Raw genomic sequence first — 27,462 nt, 5'->3', positions numbered from 1 at the left:
AGCAAAATGGACTTGATTATTCCAATTGACTTTTATTAATTAGGAAGAGAAAAACTGGTTGATTTTATCACCAGCCCACTTTAGTTAATTACCTTATGAGCGGTAACATTTGTTGTGGGAAATGCTTCTGCTTCATTAATAAAAGGGCAAAACAATACCAATAGTTTAGGTCCTGATTAAAATGCTTTATTGGTCTGTCTAAAAATAATAAAGAAATTTCTACATAATTCTAATTAAAAAGCTATATAATAAGATTAATTCAATTCACAATTGACTTTAAACTTAATTTGATTCTCTCAGCCAGTAATTATGTTCTGCAAATACGTGACTAATCTCCATTAAAGAAGGAGCAATAATGCTGATCTAAAACATGAATAACCATCTTTGATAATAAAACTCAATCAATAATTACCTCTCTCAACTGTGCAAACATTACAGAACAATAACATAACAACACACAACCAGACTTGAATCTGTTTTTTTTATGTTATGAAAAGCTAAATAATTGGAATTTTACAATTGAAGCAGAAGCAACTAGTAATATTAGCAATGAAGAAAATGAAGGCAAAACCCTAACAAGGTATGTATTGTTGGCTAGTCCTTTATAACCAACCACCTGTAAATTGGGATCGGGATCTAGTTGGCCAAGCAGAAAGGACCTCAAGATGGCTTCACTAACAGGACCAACCTCCCAGAAATCATGTGGAACTTCATGATAATGAATCCAAGGAAACCTTTTGGAAACATATCTTTGTAAGCTAATAGGTACTATCTCGTCCATCTTGCCATGCCAAATATGAACTGAGCTTTCATTTTCAAATTCTAGTGGATCAAAGTTCCATTTTCCCTGAGCCACCAAAAAATCTTGAATAACAGAGTACTCAAAATCGGATAAAGTTTCTGCAAATCACTGAGAGTAATCAGATAAAACTTTACCAGATCTCAAAATTGCGCATTCTCTGCTACTTTTTTGGTAAACAAAGAGGCAGTGCACAATGGAACACCGTTAAATTGTTGTGTAGAATTGGTCAGGAGAGCCAATAAATGTGATCATATTTGATTAAATCTCGAGTTCCATTTGTAGTTGATCATCGGAGCAATCAAAGCCACGCCTGTGTGGTATGGCAATTCCATGCAGGATAACTTCCAGCAGAATTTAGATCTAGTTGAAACAGAGTAGAATTGGTGAGGAGAGCCAATAAATTATTCGCGTGATCATATTTGATAAAATCTCGAGGAAGAGAGTTTCATTTGTAGTTGATCATCATCGGAGCAATCAAAGCCACGCCTTTTAGCCTGTGTGGTATGGCAATTCCAGGCAGGATAACTTCCAGCAGAATTTAGATCCTATTTGTAGTTCTTCGATATCACTAGCTACCTTCACTTTCTACTGTTTTGATCACTTTCCCAATATCCAGCTCTACCATAAATAAATATACTCAAGGCCTTCCTAAACAATAAAATTTCAACATTTATATGACATAAATAGATAAAACGAGACTAAAAAGAAAGAATTATTCATACTTGGGTTGCAAAAACATCAACTTCTTTGGTGATGTGAATGCCATGAACAGTGATGATTCTGTAAATGGATTTGTTGATTGGGACTCCTCTTTCTCTGTATGCTACGTATCTTCCATCCTTTAGTTTGATTCTTACTCTGCAATTTACAACTTTCTTCAGTTTGTTTAACATGATTTAATCCCACAATATCCGAGTTGTAATTTTCTTTATATGTATCTCCACCAACGATATCCAAAGTAACACAAGAAACGCAACAACTATCTTTAATTGCATTTCTGAAGATTGATTCAAAACAGAAAAGTGGAAACAATTTCTTTATCACTTGAAAACAATATTTACGTTATTAATGTGCATCACGATTATAATTAATTAATAATGTTTAATGGAGTGGGAAATGCATGATTAATTAATAAAATGTTTAATTTGTTCGCTTATGGTTCTCTTCTCTCAGCTATTAATTATGTTCTACATATATAACGTGCCTTCAACCTCGCCTAATCTCCTTTAAACAAGGAAAATTAATGCTGAATTAAAACAAGGGAAAAGGGGCGAGTATATAAGTTTGGCATATTCTCATTAAAAAATTAGTGTACATATATTTATCGTCGTATATATTTATACTTTTCGTTAATAAATCTACATCTACTTGACTATTTTCTTACCATTAAAGACCTAATCCAGATGGGGAAAAAAACTCAATTCTTTTTCTACTCAATCAATAAATGAGTTTGAGACGGATCTCAATAAAGAGGGATAGTTTTTAAATTCGGAATTAAACTCTAAAGGGTCGTTTGGTAGGAGGTATTAGGAGAAATAGTCTATGTATTATGTATGGTATTGTTTAGTACTATGTTTGGTAGAATTTTTGGGCCTAAGTATAACTAATCCATGGATTAGTTATACACCCTACATGGTATTATAGGAGGTATTACTAATACCTTCCATGTGGTGGTATTAGTAATACATTGGATTTAATACCATGGGATTATCTATGTAATTAAGACAAAAATATCCTTCAAATTATTTTCTTGATTTTATGTTTTATATTTGTACTAGTAAATTTATTTAAATAAATTAGCTTACAAATTTTATTATTTAGAGAGAGTTGTTTGTTAAGAAATAATTGCAATACATATCAATACAATATTTAAAATGTGAGTTGTTTAACATTTACTAATTGAAAAGACAAATATATCACCACATGACGTTTGTAATCTTAATTGAATATATTATTTGTTGGTTTATATGTGGTTTCTAATTGTTTGTATTTTGAACAATTTATAAATTGCATACATATTAAAACTACAACTTGCAATTTTAATTTGTAAATGTAGATGATTTATTCAATTTTACTATTGTTTACCGTCTTTTCGATTTTAAAGTTGATAGTCTATCTATTCTAAATTGAAAATTAACGTTTTAAAGTGATTATTTATTAAGATAACAATTGTTTACCCTCCAATAATTCACATGAGAAAATAGCAAACATGACAACAAAATTGTTCTTCTCCTAGCTACTTAGAAGGCCATAAAAATATAATATTGTCCGGCAATTATCTACCTTGACAGATTACATAAAATAGAAAATCTCATAATAATGCAAGGGTATAATTGAAAAGAAGCTTTCCGTAGAGTTTTAATCCAAACACAAGATGAGGTCAGAAACAATGAACCAAACACTTGATAAAAAATATACTCTGCACTACTAATTCATGCATTACTAATCACTACGTTACTAATCCCTGCATTATATATTTTTCTACCAAATGACCCTAACAGTGGATAAACATGATGTTTAAAACTTTAGAGGACTTTAAAGATAAAACAAATGGACTTACTTAAAACCTATCCAAACATTAGAAACCGTTTTTTTTTTTTTTCATTTTCTCGAGAAAGTATAAATACCCGTTCATAAGGCCCTAAGAAATTTTGTCCTAAACCTGATGGAATTTGGGCCGGGCCCAGTGAGATTTTGAGCCTTCCCAAAAAATAATGTCACTTGTCTCGCATGTTTTTTCCTATTTAGGGGTCAACAACATTATAAAAGGGTAAATGGGTTTTTCAATCATTTCTTAATATAAATTTATGTTGTTCTATCACAAAACACCAAACTTCATGTTACTAATATCTTCTTCATCTTCTTTTTAACATGTACATCATATAAGATACAACTCGATGAGTTATCTACCATTGTTATAGAAAAACTTAGTGACGTTCAGTATTTGCACCAAATAAATAACTACAAAACCATATACTTTGTCTATTAACTATAACACAAAAGCCAAGTTATTGAATTACCACCACATCGGTGGGATGTGAATAATTAGTCTTCTTATATAATCTTGGCAATCTTCATCCATCTCATGAAATAATATTTGACATTGCATTAACGTCACAACTTATTTTCTTAATAAGTTATTAGAATCAGATTCATTCCAAAGAATTTACAGCGGGTTAGTTTGAACAAATAAAGTTGGGAAAATTGTATAAAATAACAAACTATTAATTCAAATTAAATTTTATAATCACAGTTTGATTTAATTGTAACCCTTAGCAAACAATTGTCATTTGCCTCTCTTCCTGAATTTCTCGCTCGCCACTCTCGGTTTCTCGTTGGGCAGTCTCTCCCTCGCCTCTCTCACTTTATACAAACACAAATGTATAAAATGCGTTTGTGTTTGTATAAAGCGAGAGAAAACTGTATATATACATATTTTTCGCTCGCCTCTCTCACTTTATACAAACGCAAATGTATAAATTGTGTTTGTATAAAGCGAGAGAAATTTGTATATACAAATATAAATACATATATTTTCATCCTATACACTTATAATTTTACAAATACAGATCTTCCTCTGCCCAGTTTTCTTTTGTCTTTCTCTCTTTCTCACTTTATACAAACACAGATTATACAATTGATTCTTTTGTATATGTATACCGAAACAGATTATACAATTGATTCTTTTGTATATGTATACCGAAACAAATTATACAATTGGTTCTTTTGTATATGTATACCGAAATATACATATTAATAGTCATAGCAAACATAAAGTTTGCTATAGAGCGCAATTATACAAACTATAACTATAGCATACAAATATGATTTTTATGTTTGTTAAACCTAAAATTTACTCAATAAAGTTAGCTCATATATAAGTTGGGCCTATGGGGAATTCCAAATTGACTTGTAAGAAAATCATATCAAAACATGATCAAAGAAGAAATGTTGGTTTTGATTGATTAAATATAGTCATGATAAATTCCGATTTTTTTTTATATTATGACTAGCCAAATTATCTAATCCATTTCTTAATTTAAAAGTATGACCACAGATATTTGTATTCATATATAATAAAAACCGAAAATGGAGTTGGTAGAAGGAATCATAGTGAGGTTATTTTTATTATCCTGGCTCAAATGGTGGAGAATCAATATTTCATTGTGTGGTTGGAATCAAGAAGCAAAGAGGTGGTATTATTTATCTTTCGAAAAATTCACTTACTATACATTTTTTTCTTCATTTAGTAAAGATTCTTGATAATGTCTAGCCCATGCCTTTTTTCAACTCCATTTCATATTGATAATTACTACTACTAGTATATATTATCTAATAATTCACCACTAAATTTGTAGTGATTATGTGGTGCAACAATTAATGGTAGAAATTAACATAAATAAATTCAAATATTTTAATAATGTTAGTGGTTCGTAGAATATACTAATCTATAATTTATAGGTGAGAACCCTAGCTACTTGCTTATATGATAGCAAATTTTGATATTAATTTAAAATTTTATTTTTAAATATATATTTAATTATGAATTTTTTAATCAGATTTCTATCGTAAAAAAAATTCAAGTTCTCAGAATCTTATTTTTTTGAGAAATTTGGTAAAAAAAAAAATTATGACGAGGGAAACTCACAACCGCTTGATGAGTCCACAAATTGGACTCATTTAAGGCTATGTTTTGATAGAATTAGTGTCATCAAATGCATATTTTGTCCCAATATCTGATGAAAACTCTTAAATTTCAGGTATTTGGAGTTTATGGAAAAACATGGACACTACTTAGCAAAAAGGAACAAAGGCAGCTGAAAGAACGAAGAAATAAAGATCTGAGAATCGCTGAACCCGTTCGGCGAGTTGCCAAAAGGTCTTATCCTCACCTTTTGTTCCAGTGTGCTGAGCCCTGACAGAAAGGATCAAATTGGAGGTGAAAAAGAGCAGTCGGCGTGTCGCCAAGCAGTTCCGCAAAGCAGTACTATGTCGCCCAATGATCCAAAATACGACGATGCTGAAAGATAGAGCAAGACGTCAACGAAACCCACCAAAGGTTTCACTCCCCGAGTCTACACCCTGGACGTGGCCGACACTCGAAGACCATTGATGGCCCCAAGCGAACCTTTGGTCTGGCTACTTAACTCAGCGGAAGACTTAACTCAACACAATATAAGTTCATAAAACAACTTAAATGATAATTTAGCCAAAATGGCAACTTATGTCTCAAAGTAGAATATCTGTAAATACATAGATGAGAGATTCATAACTATTGTCTGACTGTTTATGAAGCCTCTATAATACTGAGATGGATGTTGGGACAGACCCTGTAACATCCTAATAAAGAAAAAACTAGGAAAAACGAATAAAAGAGTCCTCCTGAATGCAAGGAGGCTCACTACTGACTCTGAAGTGCTCGACTAAATCAACGGCGCGCTGGATGCTGATCCTAGTTACATGCGTCTGCATCGTAATAAGATGCAGGCCAATTGGTATCAGTACATTGAATGTACGAGTATGCGAGTTGAAATGCTAAACAACAACTTAAGCTTGAAAGGAGTAAGAAACAACACTTACATTGACTTTGTACAACTCATGAATAATTGAACTCAATATAAAACAATAAGACACATGCAATATATATATATAAAGCTTGTAAAACAGTGTAAACAACTTAGTTCGTTAAAGATAAAATAATAACAAACTCAACTTTACTTATATATAAAAGTAGTATAACTTTTGTGGGAGATTCTTTAACCGACAACCACTACTATGAACCCTAGTGATGGTACAACGTTTTACCTCACGTTGCCCAAGGACCATCCTATACCTCGCCGTGATATAGGACCTTACTTAACTCAGTGGATTTACTAGCTTAACTTACGTGATCATCTAAAAAGTATGACCCGTTAAATCTCATGTTGGCTACATGGTTCTTATGGAGAGTTGAGTTAATATGAACTCGCGTTCCCAATTTGGTGCTCAATACTACTCCCAAAATATATTTTAGCTCATATGTGTTTTAAACACCTCTTTCTTTAGTTTGAGATAATTGCTCAAAGTTTAACCCAAAGGCTCTCTTGGAATCGATGTTCCCTTTACTGAAAACTAGCCCATAGGCTCTTTTGGAAATCATAGTTCCTTTCTTGCTCAAATGTGAAAACATTTATAAACTTCTTTGGGAATTCTTAATTCCCTAATAACTTTTGAGAAATGAACTCAACTATTTACTCTTTACTTTACTTGAAACTTAAGCTTTAAAACAAAATTTAAACGTTTAATAAAGACTTTTGAAAACTTTAAGAAACTTTGCTTTGAATTGCTTCTTAACTTCTAGACTTGACTCTTAACTTTTTTGACTTTGATCTTAACTTTTCTTGAATTGGATTATGGATTCAAGGTTCATGATCTCATGTTTGATTTCATGATGTTTAGATGTACCTTAGAGTGTTAGAATCAACTAGGAAACATAGGTACATCACTTAGGAACTAGTACGAAAAGGTGGGGGAAGAATGGGGTGAACTGGCGTCATTGGCGCTTTGAAAGGCGTGGGGTGCCAGAGCACAAACTTCAGAGCTGAAGTTGTGGCGCTCTGGCTGGCGCATCACCCCAGAGGCCAAACTTCAAACTCTGAAGTGGGGCGCTCTGAGAGGCGCGACTCCCCAACCCCTTGCCCAACAAAGCCTGACTTTTCTCCTTCATTTTTCATTTCTAAATCCTCTAAATTTCTATGGTTCTTCCCCTAAACACTTAGGATCATTAGTGCCCTCAATACCAATAGATTTAACTCGAAAAACAACCTGGAAACACGAATCAAATCAACACTGGGCATTCAACATTCAACCAACAAGAATTCAACAATGTTCTTCAAGAACTTCAGTTTTTAACATGTAAACAACTCCAAATCGCTGAATTGAAACAAGTTGGTATGTGGGTGAACTAACCCATCACTAAAAGATCTCACATACCTTAATAGGGATCACCCCGACGAATTCCACTTCAAACACTTGATGTTTTTGGCGAAATCTTGGCTTTTCTCCCTTTCTTTCTTCTTTTCTCTTTTCTCCAAGCCCTAAGTGTATTCTAATTTTCCAAAACTGAATTAAGTTCTATTTTTACCCCCAATAAATCCCTAAAAATGAATTAGGAAATTAATTAGAGAAAAGACTACTTTGCCCTTCCCTAAATCCGAATTGAGACTTTTCTAAATCCAACAGCCCAATTGCCGAAAGACATATCTCACTCATACGATGTCAAAATCTGCAATCTTGGTGGCGTTGGAAAGACCTCTCCAAGGGATTTCCAACCATATCAAGAGTTGCTCCTAACTCATCCTGAGCTAGGAGTTATGATCGTTTGAAAATGGCCAAAACTCACTATCTTAACTTAGACAAAATTTCCAGATTTCCTTATTCTTTCCAAAAATAAATATTTTCATATTTTAAACTCTTTATAGTTGTTTCTAGGTGTGAGATATTACAAAAGGGCGGATCGCCAAGTTGATCGGCGATCTGGACTAACGGCACCGAATGATCCGCTGCAGCACAAATTTTTGAAAACTATAAATACTCGTTGAGAGTTGTAGTTTAATATCAGATTTTTAATATAGAGTATTACTTTTTGATTATTTTGCTCTAAGTTTGAGTGGGTTTGAAGACTTGAAGAAAAATAGGGTTTCACCTTCAAGAATTTGGACTTGGGTCTCTTGGATTCTTCATTCTTGGCCAGTAACAAGACTTAAATCCTCATACCCATTTGAATGCAAGCTTATGTAGGTATAAATTTATATCTCTTGATGTACGCCTAAAAACTCCAATTTTTGGGGTGTGATTTAGCGAATATGGGTTAAGATAATTGTTGGGTCTTGCTTGTTGATAGTTTAATCGTAGTTTAATTGTGATTTCGTTTAATGGTTGTGGATGAATTTAATGAATTTATAGTTGCAAAAACAAGTTTATTTATGTGTTTTCGGCTTGCTCGAGAGATAGAGGTCGTAAAACTAAGACCACTAGATTGATGGCCTGGTGTGAGTGAGTCGACATGAGGTTCAGCTCGAGAGAGTGAACCCTAGTCCCATGTCCACACACTCAGCTCGAGAGAGTGAGTGGGTTAAGGCGTAGGTTGGTCTTCATGTGGCAAGTGGGTGTCCGAGAGGAACGTATTTGAAACGGGTAAGTTGCTCGAGAGAGAGCTTATCCCCCTTAAAGCTTAGCCTAGTCACAATTACTTTATGAATCTTTCATCGAAATCATGTACCCAATAATCTAGCTTAACCTATATTCCCGTCACATCCCAAGGATCCCCTCTCATTTCTTTGAAACCCTTGTTGATTTTGCTGTTTTTTACTTACTAGTGACAACCCCCCCCCCCCCCCCCAATTGTCAACTGACACGTTTGTGTCCCCCTTTAATTTATAATATTTTTACTCGTTATTGTCTTTAGCTACGACTAATTAGAACGAAAATTTATTTTAATTCTCAAAACCACTCTCTTGGGACGATCCCAACCCTTGGTTGGGTTACTAAACTATTGTACGATCGTAGACACTTGCATCGGAAGTTGTATCTTGATTACGCAAACATTACCGCTACCCTCTGGATGCGCATAGGGTAAAATCCCCGCTCCCATGCAATAGCTCACAAACCACATAAGAGAGGTAACCCGCACTAGGCAAGGCCGACACGACGAGCTCGACCCAGAAGGCAAACCCCTTGCTTTCGCTGGCAAAGGGTTTCAAACTTGAGACTTCCAACATGGAAGTCCCAAACCCAAACCACTGGGCCACCCCGAAGGGTAGAAATTTGGTAAATATCAATTTGACCATAAAATTTATCTAGTTTTTGAGAGATTCTATAAATTAAATCCCAAAATCTGTTTAGAAAATAGCTCCTAATTTCTTTTTGTATTTTAAAACTTATTCTTAGCTTTTATATTTTATATATTTAAAAAAGTAATTTTACTACCCCAACTAATTAAAATTATTGTGTCAGTCATCTGATTTGAAAATGTATATTGGTCGTGAATAGCTTGTTTGTAGAATATGGAAAAATTATATTAAAGAATAATTAGTTGTTATCAAAAATTTTGTATTAATGAATCTTTGTGACTAATTGTTATTTGATGAACTGTAGAAGCCAATGATTGTATTAGTAGAAGTTTTTCTTCAAATAGTGTTATAGTTTTAGAATAATGTATTAGCTAGTTCATTATAAAAATGATAATTTCGTGTCAAACTTATAGATATTTTGTTTATGACTTTTTAGAGTTTTGGCTATGGTCAATCATCTTTTTATTTATTTTTTTAAAAGGTGAAACATATATTCTAAAATTATTGTCAAACACATTTTGAAATTTTAATACAAATTTCACCAAAACCCACTTTTCAAAAATATTTTAAAATTTATGGCAAAACACTAACTAAGTTTTTGAAACTTCTAGCCATGATAGAAATATTTCTTCAAATAATATGTATAATCAAACACAATTTAAATAATATATATGTTAAATAGGGTCTAATTACTTGTCAAAGAGCAACACAAAGATTTTAAATTTTTTGTTTGAGTTCAAAAACAAGGAGACAAATTCTCTGATCAAATAAGGTTCCCGATTAATTTAAATTTACGTCAAATAAATTCATTTTTAAGATTAAACACTAACTCTCAAATAAATTTCTAATTATGAATAAAGAAATTTCTAATATTAGCCTCCCCAGAGTTTATGCATAAAGGTAGCTTCCTTTGTGTCAGTTGCAGTCAAATTTGATATCTACTAGGAACAAAGCAAGTACTATTAACTTAGTTTATTCACAAATACATATTTTCTTCGTTTTTATTATACTTAAAACTTTTTTTAAAAGTACTTATCTCTATTTAGTAGTATTTGTTGTTTCATTTGTTTTCGATATTGTATACTGTTCTTTTCTTTAGATTCTTTATTAAATGTATTATATACTTGCGTTTTTAAAAATGATTTACTTGATTTGTAATTTTATTTGATATAATTTTTCTATCTTCACAAGATAAGAATAAAGTTGCATTACATCTCAATACCCTTTTGGAATTAAATTGAGTATATATTGTTTATTTTAATTAGAAATGACTAAATCCACTTGATTTATTAATTCAACTCATTTTGATCCGCTTGTTTCATTGATCATCAGCAATAATCTGTACTACAGTTTGAAAAGTGCAACATATATAATTCATTTGAAAATTAAGGAGAAATGAAATATTTCATTCGTCTCAATTTGTATGATATTTTTAAATTTCAAGACTTAAACAAGTTTTTTTTTATATATTTAAAAAATATTTTAAATTATTAATTATTATGAATTACTGTATTTTTGACATAATTCTTAAATATAAAAAAATTTATTTTAAAATATATATTTATATTTCACAATTAAAATTAAATTATTTAATTCTCAAAATTGGGATATTATAAAAAGGAATATGGAGAAGAAGGTAAATTGAGAATTCTATTAATAGTATGCTTCTTCTTTCTACTACTACTAGGAGTTATAAAGCTGCATAAATTGAGTTTCTTTTTTGTTGATATGACTTGACCTTGGCTACCACTATTAATTGTTTGCAGGCTGCAGGTGGTGGACTACTACTCTCCCTTTATACGCCTACCTAGCCTACAATTTAATTTAATTTGGTTATCACTCAAGTTCCCTTTTTTTAAATATTTATTAATAAAAAAGGAAAAATTATTAGGAAAAGTTGCAACTTTTTGTTACCTTAAATACAAAAGTTTGTTTGATGCTTTAAGTTGCTTGAGAATGTCCAAGATGGTATCTGCAAATTCCATCTGATTTTCCTTTTAGAGTGTTGTGTGTTTCTCACTTATCTCTGATGTTTGATGTTTGATTATGATAATTTTTTTAAAAAGAATTGTCATAAAAATATTTGTATGTAATTTAGGTTGCACATAGGGAGCTAGGGGTGTGGGGTTGGGTGGTATTAGATGAGTAATGAAATGTTATTTATGAAAAAAAAAATTAGAGTATGACCCATCTCAATTCTTATTTTTTACAATATTGATTCTTCATATTACATCTCAATTCTTATTTTTTACAATATTGATTCTCCATATTACATCTCAATTCTTATTTTTTACAATATTGATTCTCCATATTAAATTTTCTACGCTCGAATGTCCTGCCTTATTCTGAGACTGGTCTTGAAAAATTTTACATCAGATGAAAAAGGTATGAATGGTCTCCTTATTATGGTCGTATGGCTCATTCTTTGCACTTAATTAGGAAGTTGTTGAGCCGATAGATATGATAATATTAAAAGGTATTTTGTGTGTAATTTTTGTCAATATTTTATTCAATCACCAACTATCACCGTCACTAACCATTTCTATCCTCTCATCACCCCACTACCATTATTGTCATCAGTGACTAACCATTACCATCAACAATCATTGTCATCACAATCACTACCATTGTCAATCACTATATATTATTAGTTGCTACCAATCTTCCATGTTCATTATTATAATTATATCACCATCACCATCCTCACCATTGCTATCACCTCCACCACCACTATCAACCACTACAATCCCTGCGGTCAATCCCTACTACAAACCATCTTCACTATCATAACTAGCACCGCCATCACTTACTATCAACAATTGTCAATTACCATATGTTCTTCAACCACCACCGTCAATATCACTAACTATTAATATCAATCGACCTCACCATGACAATCATCACCACCACTATTAATTGTCATCATCACGTTAGTCATTACAAAACTAACCGTCTCCTTCATTACTAGTAGTCACTAACAATAACCATTATTACAAACCATTTCTACCCATTTATTTTTATTCAAATGTGTATTTAGATTCAAAATTAATTTTAGTAAAAATAAATGAGATCTGGTTAATCAATCTTTTTCCCATAAACTAATTTTTAAGTTTGAATTAGATCCAAAAATACATTTAACATAGCCCAATATGATAAAACATATGAAACACACCCTTAATTAAAATAGTCAATTAATTATGTGTTTCCCCAAAATTAAATTTTACCCTTGAACAGCAATTCCTGTTTGAGGGTTAATTGTATAGGGACATACATTTTCTTCTAATAGTCCAGGGTAGTTTGGTTTTCGATATGTGGAAAATAATCCCGACATAAAATGTTACAGTAACTAATTAGTACAATATTTAGTTTGTATTTACTAGCGGTGTGCATTCGGTTTTTTGGTTTGGTTTTATACTATTCGGTTTGGGTTTTTTGGATTTTGATTTTGAAGAAGTGTAACCCAATCCGAACCAAAATAAATTTGGTTTGGTTTGGTTTTTATCGTTTTGGTTTGGGGTTTTTCAGTTTGGTTAATCGGTTATGTCAATAATTAGAAACATAACAAAGTTATATTTGCAATTTGAATATATATATATATATATATATATATATATATATTATATTGAATTTCTTAAATATACTTTTTAATATAAATCACAAGTAAAACGTAAAACACAATACTTAAAAGTATATCAATTATAGTATAGATGTCCAAACATAAAAAATAAACTAAACCATAATGAAAATAACTAAAAAGGGACAAAAGTGGTTAACTCCAACGTAATTCTCTCTCTCTCTCTCTCTCTCTCTCTCTCTCTCTCTCTATATATATATATATATATATATATATATATATATATATATAAAATTCAGTTTTTTTGATTTTTCGATTTTCATTTTTCTAAATTCAAAACCAAACTAAAAAACCAAACAAAGTAAATTATAAATTCAAAACCAAACCAAAAATCCAAAAAACCAATTCAAATTAAAATTTGATTTAATTTGATTTGGTTTTTTGATTTAATCCAAGTGCACACCCCTAGTATTTACCATTACATTTAACTCCACATTCACATAAATTGGTAGTACAACATTTAGTCTAATTTGTACTATATAACATTTTCACTAATATAAAGTATGGTTTCTGTCTTCACCATTGGCGTAACGTTCGAGTAGATATACATATTTATTAGTATAATATACAATTACAAATGACAAAAGATGGCTAATTTTGTTTTGAGGGACAACTGTATTATCTAACTTTTTTCAGGGACATATATACGATTAAGTTTATAGCCAATTCTCAAATATAACTCTTTTTACTAATTGTGTTTGGAATAACATTTTTGAACTTTCTTTAAGATAAAAATGCTAAAGAAATAAATTTCAAATTTGACTCAATTCCATAAAATAGCTCGAACGGGAGGAGAAATATTCAAGTCTTATAAGGAAACTATTCATCTCGTGAGGAAAGATTGGTTAAAAATATTGAATTTTTTTCTCCCTAGATAAACAAGTTGCTTTAAAGTAAGGAAAATAACTGCCTAAATGAAAGTATGAAAAACAAGTCTCATGAGTGTTATTCCATATGATCGTGTCTTTTTCATTCTTCAACATACCTAATCTTCAACCCTACAATCATCCCAGTACACATGTTCTCACCTTTCATAGTATTTATATAGACTATATTTTTGTATACAATATTTTTTCTTCATATCGAACACACATAATCTTTTGAGGATAGAGGGAGTACTTTTTTTTTTATGGGGCAAACACAAATAAAATAGAACACATATTCTTTCTCTAGCTGCTAATTAAGCTATGACTTTATAATTTTGTAGCACGGGAAGAGAATAACCTTTTTGTGCTTTTCATTTATTTAATTTGGTTCCCCATTTTTTGAACTATCAATATTTTAGTCCCTATCCCATCTGACTCTCTAATGATCTTAGGGCCACTATAAATATTGGTATTTTGCTCTTCTTTTCTCCACCAACAAACAACTACAACTCTTTAAATAGATTTTGTTTTGTTTCTTATAATTATAATAACTATATATATATATTGCTTCCAAAATGTGTGAACCCCTTGTGATTGGTAGAGTGATTGGTGAAGTTGTTGATAATTTCTGTCCAAGTGTTAAGATGTCTGTTGTTTATAACAACAACAAACATGTCTATAATGGTCATGAATTCTTTCCTTCCTCAGTAACTTCTAAACCTAGGGTTGAAGTTCATGGTGGTGATCTCAGATCCTTCTTCACACTGGTATTAATCTTCGCTACTTTTAATTTACTCTGTCTCTTTGTCCTAATTTATGTCACACTCTTTCTGTTTTAACTTAATGAGACGGTTCATAGTTTAAAAATTATTTAAGACCATAACTTTTTTTTAAAAAAAATCTTATCTTTCTTGAACGGTCAGCTAAGTAGTGTCGAATAAATTGGGACGGACAATATGATATGAGGAGTACATTTCTCTTCTATTATTTATGAATATGAATATTTGACCTCTCCTTTTCTTTTGTACATTATTTGACAGGTCATGATAGATCCAGATGTTCCTGGTCCTAGTGATCCATATCTCAGGGAACATCTACACTGGTATAGACATATGCCTATAAACTAACTCAGTCAATTTTGTCTTCAATCGTTTACTAATTGGAAGGGGAAATGACATGATCATTATACAGGAGTATTTGTACTCTCCAATCGTTTCAAAATAAGTGTCACTTTAGAAAAACAGATAATCATATTTATATATTCAATACTACAATAAAGATGAGGAACATGTACTTACTATTGAACTTGAATAATATGTACTAGGAGTATTATTAATTAACTTGAAAAATGTTAGTCAATATACCGATGTTTATAAATTTGTATAATAATCTTGAGTTAGAAATCCTTAAATTTGGAAACTTTACCAGAAAACTCACATGTACTCATATACCATACAAAGAAGTTGTCGGACAGTTTTTGTGGCATTTGATTAGACTGGAAAATTAAAAAAAATGTCCAATAATTGTACTAAATTAGTTACTACTTGTTCTCCTTATATGTTATATACCAAAAAAGAAGACTGAAAAATGGTGATATTATTATGTGTAACGGAAAAAACGTACTCAGATTTAATATGATAGAATCAAAGTGACATATTTTGTTCAATATTGGTAGTTGACAAATAAGTAACTGAAAAGAGGATTTGACCATCTTTACAGGATTGTCACAGACATTCCAGGAACTACAGATTGCTCTTTTGGTATGTATCCTTAACCCCTAAATTCAAAATAATACTTTATTTTTATTTGCCATTAATAAATACTACAAAAGAATAAATTATATTTCCTTTTTCATAAGTCTTTAATTTCAGTTTTTATATGATATGTTTAAGATAATAAGATTAAATGATATTTTAGTACAATTTTTTTTAGTGTAAGATATCAAGATTCAAAAATATATTACTTTTTTTTTAACTCTATTCCAAAAAGACTAACAAATTAAAACTAAGAAAGCACTACATATTTTCTTTATATTATTAGTAGAAAAATATATTATAATTTCCTGGTGGTGATAGGATCAGGTATTGATTCTTAATTATTTATATCCTATTAATAATAAAAATAAACAACAAAAAGAAATAAAGTGTTTACCTCCTAATTCCGGTCCTATATGAAAAAATATACTTACAATTGGTTTCTCTTTTTACACGTAAGCATGCATTAAAAAAATTAGTAAAATTATTCCAGAAATATATATATGTATATTATCTTTCGACATGATTGTACAATATTATTTTTTCAAACAAATTGGAGATTAATTGATAGTGAAAGTAGTGTTGTATAATAAAAAGTTGTTTATAATATCTATATATATATGTTTTAGGAAGAGAAGTGGTTGGGTATGAAATGCCAAGGCCAAATATTGGAATCCACAGGTTTGTATTTTTGCTGTTTAAGCAGAAGAAAAGGCAAACAATATCAAGTGCACCAGTGTCGAGAGATCAATTTAGTAGTCGAAAATTCTCAGAAGAAAATGAACTTGGCTCACCAGTTGCTGCTGTTTTCTTCAATTGCCAGAGGGAAACTGCCGCTAGAAGGCGTTGATATATCCATTTATGCTCCATCCCATATCTACAATTAATTAGTGGACGGACAACTACTACTACTATATGCTTTTTTAATATATAATATTGTTGTTCAGCCTCTTCAGTTAATGTTTGACCTAATTAAGACTATTAGTAGATATCTATGTGTGTTTTGTGATGTACCACTACATGTTTAATTTTCTTGTCTATATATTTTTCCTTCTCCATCGTCAACTTTTTCACATCTTGATTAACAGAAAATTAGGCAAATAGTCGAAACTCCATCAAGTCTTACTGCAGTTTCAATTCATTTCTGAACTCCAACACATTTTAAGATTTTATAACTTGGATATTATTGTTCCAAATATGATTTCTGTATTACAAAGTAATTATTTCTTAAATTACATTTTAAGTGAATTAAATACAAACAAGCAGTCTTGATCAAGACAATTTTTACCTTAATTTGACGGGAAATCATTATGATTTTCTATCGTCACAAAATTCTCCTATAAAAATTCGATATTATGAAATATGTATTTCTTGACCAAGACTTATGATACAATAAGATCATCTCTATTTTTCAGTTTATCATTTCTTAACTGTTACTCGTATTATATATCGTGGGGTTACTTACTATTAATTATTATGATTATTACTTCATAAATTTTAAATATAGTAACTTGAGATTAAACTTTTAAGATAAAATGCATAAATCTTATAGCAAATTGGAATAGAGGATTTACCATCATACGACTTTATTTATTTATTTTTATAAATATGTTAAACTAAATCCAAAAACTCTCGAAATGACATGTTCAGATTTTCTTTTTTGACTGTGTACAGTCAAGTGCAGCTTAAGTCTCATACTTCATTTGTTTCCACAAATTCCTCCAGATTTGATTCTCCGTTCCTATCTATTTATGAGTACTCCTCCTAGGTACTACAGATTCTCTCTTAGAAAAACTTTATTATTAATTGTACCCACACCTACCTATGTGCTTCAATTCTAACATTAATATACTACTCCTATATATCATTATGTGATTTTTTTTATAAAAAAAAAATTGGTAACAAAAGATTTACTTATTTAATAAACATAATTAAGGTCATTATAAAAGGACTCAGGAGACTAGTCTAAGCAACATGGTGTCCTTCCTACTTCCTCGTAAGAATGTGTATATCTCCGCTCTCCAATAATTTTTCGGCATATCTCTATTCCTCACATCCACAATAGTCAATCTCTCACACCTAGTCCTCATTGATGCATCTATATTTTAGTCTCACCTCCCTCATCTTTTCCACCACGAAGGTCACTCTTACATTATTTGAATATCATAGTGTTCCTTAACCTATATCTCCGAATATGCCCACTAATCCATCTCAACACCTCATTATTGATACTTTCATCTTTTGAACGTACGTACGAGTTATTGACCAATCAACATTCCGCTCTGTACAACATGACCAATCTAACAAACACCATATTAAACTTACCTTTCAGTTTAGTGACATATTTTTATCACACAAATCATTGAATGTGAGTCTCCATTTCATACTTTCCATTGTAAAATTATGTGTAGCATTATGTTCAATCTCCCAATTTTCTTAAACTATTGACCAAATTAAAATACTTGAAACTTTTCTCTTAAAGGTTTCTTGTATATCAATCCTCGCTTCTGTGAATAAAGGCCAAACTCATCGGTGACCCCCTAAAGTTGGCACGAAGTTTCACTTAGACACCTCAACTGGACGATGTTCATTTTAGACACCTCATATAGGATCTCGTAGTGTCATTTTGACACTTTTTTGATAACCCGCTAAAATTACACTGTGCGTGTAACACACTCGTGAATAACGTAATGTAATGGTTAATTAAGGAAAGACACGTGATATTTAAGTACAAAATAATACTTTAAAAATACATTATAAGGAAAAATTAATTTTCAGTCAAAAATAATAAATAAAAGCATTTAGTTTCTAAAACCCCACCAAACTATATCCCACCCCTTCTTCCTCATTCTTCCAAACTTTTCCGGCGCCTCCTCTTTACCCCTAATTTCTTCTTTTGCTTTTTTTCTTTTTGGGGTTTTTATTAAATTCAGATTTCCATTTTTTTTGTTGTTGTAGATTTATTTGTATGTTATCAATTTCATGCTTTTTAATTGTGTATCTAATATTACAATGCCTCCAAAAAGAATAAAACTATAAAAGGAGCACATATACGTAGTCCCTCCCATTTAGAATGAATATATGCATATATGAACTTGATGGGTGTGATAGATGTACAATGGTGTGTAGCACTGAACTTGAAAGATTGCAATAAAAGTTGTAATTGTTGGATCTAAAGAATAAGAATGAGAAGATGACGATGGTTGTGGTGATTTTCGGAACTGAAAAAATTTAAAAATTAATTTGATTGTATTAATAGCGATGGTGGCAGCGATGGTGAATGGATGGTTTGTGGTGGAGGAGAGAATGAGTAAGAAGAATAGTTTTGACCTTTTAAATATTATTTTTTTGGCCTGAAAAAGAGCCCATTCACGCGCTGATTTTGGGTGCATTACACTTATCATTTCATGTCAGCGAAAAGTATCAAAATGACACAGTAAGATCCTACCTGAGGTGTCTAAAATGAACATTAGCTAGTTAAGGTGTCTAAGTGAAATTTTGTGTCAACTTTAGGTGGCTACCGATGGATTTGATCGTGAATAAATGATAACAATAATCAAATTCAAGACTAATTAAGACAACCCACAATTTTAGGGCCAGTTTAAAAATTCTCAAAAAGTTGAATTCGAGTATAATTATATTCCACAGATTGACTTATTTATTTACCGGTCTCCATTTCCCTTATCTTATCCCAACATATTTTTTTAGTGATTATATAGAAGAAATTATTCTCTCTTTTAGATGCTTTAGGAATCTGAAACTCACTTCACTTTGATCAATATACACCGGATAAATTAAAGGGAAACTTTCGTAAATAGCTACTAAAGATAACTTAATTAGGCTTTATACCTATAGTTTGTAAATTATGATTCGTAGCTACATGTTAAAGGGAGGAGAGAGGCAAGCGAGATTGAGAGAGGGAGGAGAGAGGTGAGCAAGAGAGGGCAGGGAGTGGAGAGAGATGAATTGTCTTTGTATATCTGCCGAATTGTATATATGTATATATCTGTCAAATAATTGTATGTATGTAACTGGTATACATATGTATTTGTATATCTGGCTAGCGAGATTGGGAGAGGAAGGAGAGAGGCGAGTGAGATTGAGAGAGGGAGGCGAGCGAGAGAGGGCAGAGAACGGAGAGAGGTGAATTGTATTTGTATAGCTGTCATATACAAAGTACAACTATTAGCTAATTAACTAATATATGTTTGTTTATCCGCATAATTTTCTCCTAAATTATAAGGTCAAACACTTCCTATTACAAAGATATTCTTCGAAAACTTAGGTTAAAATTGTAGTAGAAATTATAAAATGGAATGTTTGAGTGATTATCCAAAAAGCACAACACACATTTATTTACCAAGCAAATATGTACCATGTCAATTGTAACCAAATATCTAGGAATTGTACGATCGATGTATATAGATATAGTTTTGAATTGGCAGCCAGAGTGGGATAATGGAATATTACATTTATGACCACATATATTTTTGTACTTGAACAACCAATAGGTTCCAATCAGAGCACTAGAGAAAAAGAGAAGAAAAGGGGGGATTGGGGGCTCCCAATTTAAGATATCTAACAAGAAGACACGTTATCTAAAAGCATAGTATATGTACTAGTGACTCTATTTATGTAGACTGAATCTGAAAAATATCCATGCAAAAATGTGTGTACGAGAATAATAAAGCTGTCATTTTTCAACACAAAAAAATAAAAAGTACTCATGATATTAGGCCACCTTGTCTTGGAGAAAAACAAGGAAAAAGAGCTAGGGCATACTCATATATTATTGAGAAGAAACCACAACCCCATTCCCTTAATTTGCCTCTTCAAATGCATCTAAGGAGATGCTTTATATTCTAGATTTGCATTTTTACTTCCATGTATAAAGGTGTCTCTAGTCAGCGCAACTAGAGTTTTACTATCGTATTTTTATTGCTCCGACTATTTAAAAATATGTTAAGATTGGATATTAGTGGTGAAAGGATTAGATACGAGTGCAACAATATTTGGCAGGAGAATCATTCCAAGGAATATAGGTTAAGAATTTTGTTTCAAAATACAATAAACCGCCTTTTTAAAAATTTAGAATCCATCAACTCTAAATCCGATAACTTAGTAGGGAAAATGCAATTTTGTGATTTTAATTTATGTGATATAATTCCATTAAAAGTAAGACTTTCAACAAATAATAGTTATGTTAATTAAATATGTCATAACTTTTTTTTGTAGCTATAAAAGCTTTACATGACCAAGGATAGATGAAAAATTGTAAAATCATTTTTAAATTTTGAAGTAACATCAATTTTTTTAAAACGGTCTTTACAAGATAATGTGATATAAATTAATTACTCTTAATATCGTACATGTTATATGCATATCAGAGACTCTAAAGTGTGAAAGCCCTATCAAGATTCAAAAGGCCTGATGAGTAAGGTTTATTAATCTTAAATTGGTTGTAATTAATAATATTTTAAAAGGATACCCACAGTAATTAGTTTTACAAAATTATTATTTTTGTAGATGTAATTGAACACAATATAATGTAAGATATTATTTAAACTAACTACGAAATGAATCTTACAAAAAGATAATTAAAGAAAGATCCCCTAAGACGTTGACCCAATTATTTCAAAAAGCAAATAACGCAAATTCGTTTGGGTTGTAGTTTTTAACAAATTACCTTCTGTATCGTTAGATACATGCAACATGCAGGTCAAATTAGATCTAATTTATTTAGATTTATTATATTCAAGTGTGAATCACATATATATATATGAATATGCTAACTCTATGGCTTGTCTCTCTCCCTATGCATACAAATTCGTTTGCGTTTTGGGAAAATTATATGAAATAACAAACTATTAATTCAAATTAAATGTTATAGCCATAGTTTATTTTAATTGTAATTCGCAGCAAACATCCCCTTTTTTTGCCATCTGATTCGATATACAATTAGCCATTTTCGGTATACAATTAGCCATTTTATACATTTCGGTATAAAATGTATAAAATGTGTTTGTGTTTGTATAAAGCGAGAGAAAAGTGTATATACAAATACAAATACATATATTTTCGTCCTATACACTTATAATTATACAAATACAGATCTTATTATACAAATTACAACGTATAAATGAATTTATACAAAACTGAACAATTTGTATAAAATTGAATGTTTGTAGCGAATTATACAAACCAAAAGCTCCATAGCAAACATAAAATTTGTTATGGAGCGCAATTATGCAAACTATAATTATAACATACAAATATGATTTTTATGTTTGCTATACGTAAAAGTTGTTCTTTTCTTATTTCAACCCATCCAAGAGGTTGGCCCATGATTTATACAGGCCCATGGGCTAATTGGCCATACAACTGCAGGTTTCAATGTACATCTCATAAGAGACCACTACACAAATAGCCCAATTTTGATCCTACTAAATTAGTAGTTAATATTATTGATTTATTCCTCTGAAAAGGCTATATAAATAAAATAATATTCGTAATAACCAAACCTCCCTTCCCTTTGAGAATGTTAAAGAGGCACTTAGAAATAAAACTTTTGAAACTGATAGAGAATTTTGGTTTAAGTTTTACCCAGAAATTTAAAAAAAAGTTCCAAAAGATTTTTCAAGATTTATTTTGGGAAATGTGTATATTTTGTATATTAATGAATATATACATATGCGTATTATATAGAGCAACTTTCACATATAGCAAACACAAAATTCATATTTGTATGCTATAACAAAGTTTGCATAATTGTGTTCCATAGCAAATATAAATATGTATATTCGCTATACATATACAAAAGAAAGCAGATGTATAATCTGTTTTGGTATACATATACAAAAAGATCAATTGTATAAAGTGAGAGAGACGAGTGAGCGAGCGAGATCTGGGAGAGGGGAGAGAGGGGAACGAAAATATATGTATATATACAATTTTCACGCATTTTATACATTTGCGTTTTTGTATAAAGTGAGAGAGCGAGATCTGAGAGAGTGGTGAGCGAGATTTGGGAGAGGGGAGAGAGGGGAACGAAAATATATGTACATATACAATTTTCTCTCGCTTTATACAAACACAAATGCATTTTATGCAATTTGCATTTTTTGTATAAAGTGAGAGAGGCGAGTGAGAGAGCAAGATCTGGGAGAGTGGCGAGCGAGATCTGGGAGAGGGGAGAGAGGGGAACGAAAAAATATGTATATATACAATTTTCTCTCGCTTTATACAAACACAAACGCACTTTATACACTTGCGTTTGTATAAAAAACGAGAGAGGGGAGGGAGAGAACGAGAGTGGCGAGCGAGATTCAATAGGAGAGAGGTGAAATAGCAACAGTTTGCTATGAGGTACAATTAAATCAAACTATATTTATAGAATTTAATTTGAATTAATAGTTTGCTATTATATACAATTTTCCCTATTATATATATATATATATATATATATTATTTTATTTTTTTTGTAAGTGGTTAAATATGTAACTTCCTTTTGAAAAGATCTTCTACTCACAAAACATCAAAGAATTGAACTATACTTCTTTTCTTTTTTTCGACGAAAGACTTCAAGTGTTCAACTATTAGAATAATACCATTTCGTTGAACAGAATATTTTTTTCAAACATATTGTACATTTCAATAAATAAATAAAAACCATAAAGGAAAAAACAAATGAAAAAGAAACAAAAAAAATGAAATTGTTTTGCAATCAAAACGTCACTAGGTACGCGCATTCCACGGGGAATGTAATAGAGTTAAGTCAAGTATTAGGAGGCCTAAATAAATGTAAATGGTGGTTAATTAATTAAGTTGCTATTTTCAACTTGGTAGTTAAAATCTTTTAGAAAGAGCCTAAAAGTGTAATGATGAAAAATTGGACTAGCATTCCAATAGTAGTAGACTCATTTAGTCATGAGTCCACCTATTTGGTATTCTTTCACTAATTTTGTCAACATTTTAGATAAAATGCCAAATTGGTTCCATATTTTCGGAATAGGTGTTTAGATCTTTTAAATTTATTTAAGATAATCTATATTTTTCTCTGTTAAATATTTAGTTAAAGTCTTGTCAAATCCTAGAAATTGCAACATAAAATAATAAACTAGATACTAAAAATATAGAATAGACATAGCAAAAATTGCACATAAGATAGATGTACCACACTCTAGAAATAGATCAAAAAGAGCCGAAACTGGAAATGTATTTTAAATCTAAATTGAAATAGATTTCACTAAATCTAATAGACAAAGTTTGTTTAATTTCTATTGACAAACTTAAAGGAGCAAAATTGCTTAGGAGTATACTTTAGGGGCTATTTTAAATCTATTCCAAACATAAGGGACCATTTGTCATTTTCTCACAAGATTTATATGTAATTATGTATTGATGGTTTGTAAGTATTTACAAAATCTGATCACTCATAATAATTATAAGTAATTTTCGCTTAATTGGTAACTGACCTGTAATTACAAGTTAAATTATACCGCTGTAAATTCTTTATTAAAATAAAAGGAGTACATAAAAACTTAAATCTATTTGTTAATAAATAAAATAGAGTGGAAGAAAAAATAAAAAGGTGGGGGTCACTTCATAATGAAAATTTCAGTAGGGTGTATTTTTTGTTGACTTGACTGAATTAAATATTATTCCATAGTTTGACTAGTCTGCCCCAAGACCGTGTTATATTCTTGATTTAATTTGTTAGCATAATATATAGTGCTCCTAACTCCTAAATGATCAAATCATTGCATCACCTTTAACGTGTAAGGTAAAACCGTAAAAGTCTTGGGTAAATATTTTAGGAATTGCAATTAACAATCACAAAAAGAAAAAAAATGATGGTGCCGAAATATTAGAATTTGCAAATCATATTTAATTGGCCATTAGCAAATTAAACCATATATTATAAAACCTCTTGTAATGTATTTCATCAAACATCAATTGAAGTTGTTCCTATTATTAATAGCAACCAAAAATAAATAAATAGGAATTTGAACAAGTCAATATATAAAGTAAGAAAGAATGAAGTGTGTATGTGAAATATTACCAAACTTTTAATTAGTGTTATTCATGTTGTAAAAGTCTAAGAAAAAATAATTGTATCACGGGAAGTGAACTTTGGTCTCAAGTTGATTATGGAGAAAAGGCATTAATTTGTACTAAAGGCTTAAGAACAAGTTAAAGGAACAACAACTATGTTGCATGTGAAAAGAGAGAAACAAGAACATCTTTTTGCCGCGTATTTTTAAATAGGAGTTAGAATTATTATATTTTGGCTGCATTTTAACAAATTTTTATTTCGAGTTCACAAAATTCATTATGTGTCCTGAAGAAATTTAAACTCTCATAATATATAGTCAAAGTGTTGAAATGAAATTTAAATACATACGGAATCATTTTTAGATTTAACTTATAAGTAAAAGGCAAAACATTTTTGCATACTTGAAGATATTTTATATCATTGATAAAATAACATAGTACTACTTCCTAAATGTAGAAACACAATAAGTAAAACAAATTAGAGAAGCAAATATGAAATATATCATTCTCTGCACAGAGTCAGGACATGCAAAATCTGCACTCACACGGAAAATAGTCCTTGTATATTTTCATTTTAGTTATTATTCCGAACTTTGTTTACACACGTCCAACAATCTCTTCAATAAACTAAGTTTTATATGACTCATCATTATTCATGGACTAATTTGGAAATTAATAGTGTGCCACCACATCTACCAAATATTTACGGCCCACCTAAGCGGCTAAGCCCACTAGTTTTTTTTTTTGTGTGCGTCTTTAAAGCTATGGATAAATGTAGCAAACTGGCAAGTATATGGACAAAGGCACTTATAAGCTAGGACCAATTAGATCATCATTTCGCCATCTTCATACTCATCTCACTGATTATATCTCCGTTACTATTTTTCTGAAAAAAATACAAAGCTATTAAAGTGCACGACAAGATAGCAATAGACAAATACTCAAATTTTAATTTCCCAAATTTATTTGAACCAAAGATGTGAGAACACTTGGTTCGAATTTATTGCGATAAGAAACAAAATGGAAATCGCCAAAAGAAGTTAGCTTCTCAAGATAATTTTCAGCAGGAATTAAAAATCTCCTGTCTCTCGAAGTCCCTCACTAATCTCCAAATAAGACTTAATGTATGAGCCAAATATAAAAATGGACTGATTCAAAGTGTGTATTTTATTTATCATCCATATAGAAAAGATAAAAAGACCTAACCTCAACATACATATGTGTATTTTTAATCCTCTAGTGGAAATGTTAACAAAAAATAAAGAAAAAAACTCTAGTGGAAATGTTAACAAAAAATAAAGAAAAAAACTCTAGTGGAAATGCACTAATAATCTGTCATTAAATTAATTTAATTAGTTCGTCATACACTCTTACGTGTGGGTCTCAAACGTGATAAATGTGAAAGAAACAGCTCCTTTTCCATCGAACAACAAGCATTATTTTGAGACATGTTTATAAATAATGTAATCAGAGGCGAAGTAGAATTTTAATTAAATAAATTCTAATTTTATAACGAAGATTTCAAGTGTTGATAACAGGATTCTCAACTTAATATTTGTACATATTTTTAATAAATGTCTTAATATAAATACGTTATTTGAGCAAAAATTACTGAATTACGGTATTATTTAGAGACGCTTAAATAACATAATATTTAAAAAGAGATACTCCAACTTTTCTAGAGGAAATTAAAAAAAAAAAAAAAGGAGAGAAGAAGAAGAAAAGGTAAACTCCAGCATCGAATTAGTACAAGATGTCTTGATGTCACGAGCTACAAAAAAAAAACTATTTCATCTAATACATTCCATCATGTCATTTTTACAAGTTATTAAACTCAACAAATTATGAATTTAGTGAATAAAAAAAATGTGTAAAGAAAGTTTTTATCACTATAGTTGCATGATTTTTATAAACAAAAAATTGAACGAATTGATGGGAAAACATCAATTATAATAACAATTGATTATAATGAAAAAAAAACAATTAGTTTTAGGCAAAAAATTTAATCGAAAGTGAAATACTATGACTAAGATTTAAACATTTTCATGTATCATGAATTCATGATTAAGCTAATTCATGGTTTATCTGGGCTGCTGATTTGTGTTGGGTCAACTTGGGCATAACCAAGATCAACCCATTCAATCTCGGACGAATCAGGGGATCATTTACATTTTTGCCCCTCATGATAAATATTTTTTTTCATGGAACATAAATTTATATTTTCGTGTTATAATATCTCACCAGTTATAATGTCCTAAAATGACTTTAGTTTCTAAGTAAAAACTTTCGATTGATAAAGGTGAACCTCTTTTAAGTGCAAACATGTAATTATATCCGAATCTAATATGTGTCTGAATTAATTTTGTCACCCCTAAATTTTTCATCAAAGTTGAATAAAGTAGGCAAAAAACAAAAATGCCCGATTAACTGAAAGAAACAAACAAAACTAACAAAAACAAAAGCCAATATAAACCTATGGTATTTGATATTGTTCTATTAGATTTTATTACAATTAGCGAAC

At 30.5% G+C, this 27,462-nt stretch overlaps 1 protein-coding gene and 1 pseudogene across 1 annotated transcript; one reads left to right on the top strand and one right to left on the bottom strand.

The window, feature by feature from the left end:
• Positions 1-282: 282 nt before the first annotated feature.
• On the bottom strand, positions 283-1,797 carry LOC125872423 (uncharacterized; annotated as a pseudogene).
• A 12,827-nt stretch (positions 1,798-14,624) lies between these two features.
• On the top strand, positions 14,625-16,898 carry LOC125873379 (protein SELF-PRUNING). Its single transcript, XM_049554302.1, has 4 exons — positions 14,625-14,900; positions 15,174-15,235; positions 15,853-15,893; positions 16,517-16,898. The coding sequence occupies exons 1-4, from the start codon at positions 14,709-14,711 to the stop codon at positions 16,735-16,737; spliced, it is 516 nt and encodes a 171-aa protein (XP_049410259.1). The 5' UTR covers positions 14,625-14,708; the 3' UTR covers positions 16,738-16,898.
• The last annotated feature ends 10,564 nt before the right edge of the window (positions 16,899-27,462 follow it).

Source organism: Solanum stenotomum, chromosome 8 (assembly GCF_019186545.1).
Source record: "Solanum stenotomum isolate F172 chromosome 8, ASM1918654v1, whole genome shotgun sequence".
Lineage (NCBI taxonomy): Eukaryota > Viridiplantae > Streptophyta > Magnoliopsida > Solanales > Solanaceae > Solanum > Solanum stenotomum.
The sequence above is the reverse complement of the archived record's forward strand: the minus strand, read 5'-3'. Positions and strand labels throughout refer to the sequence as shown.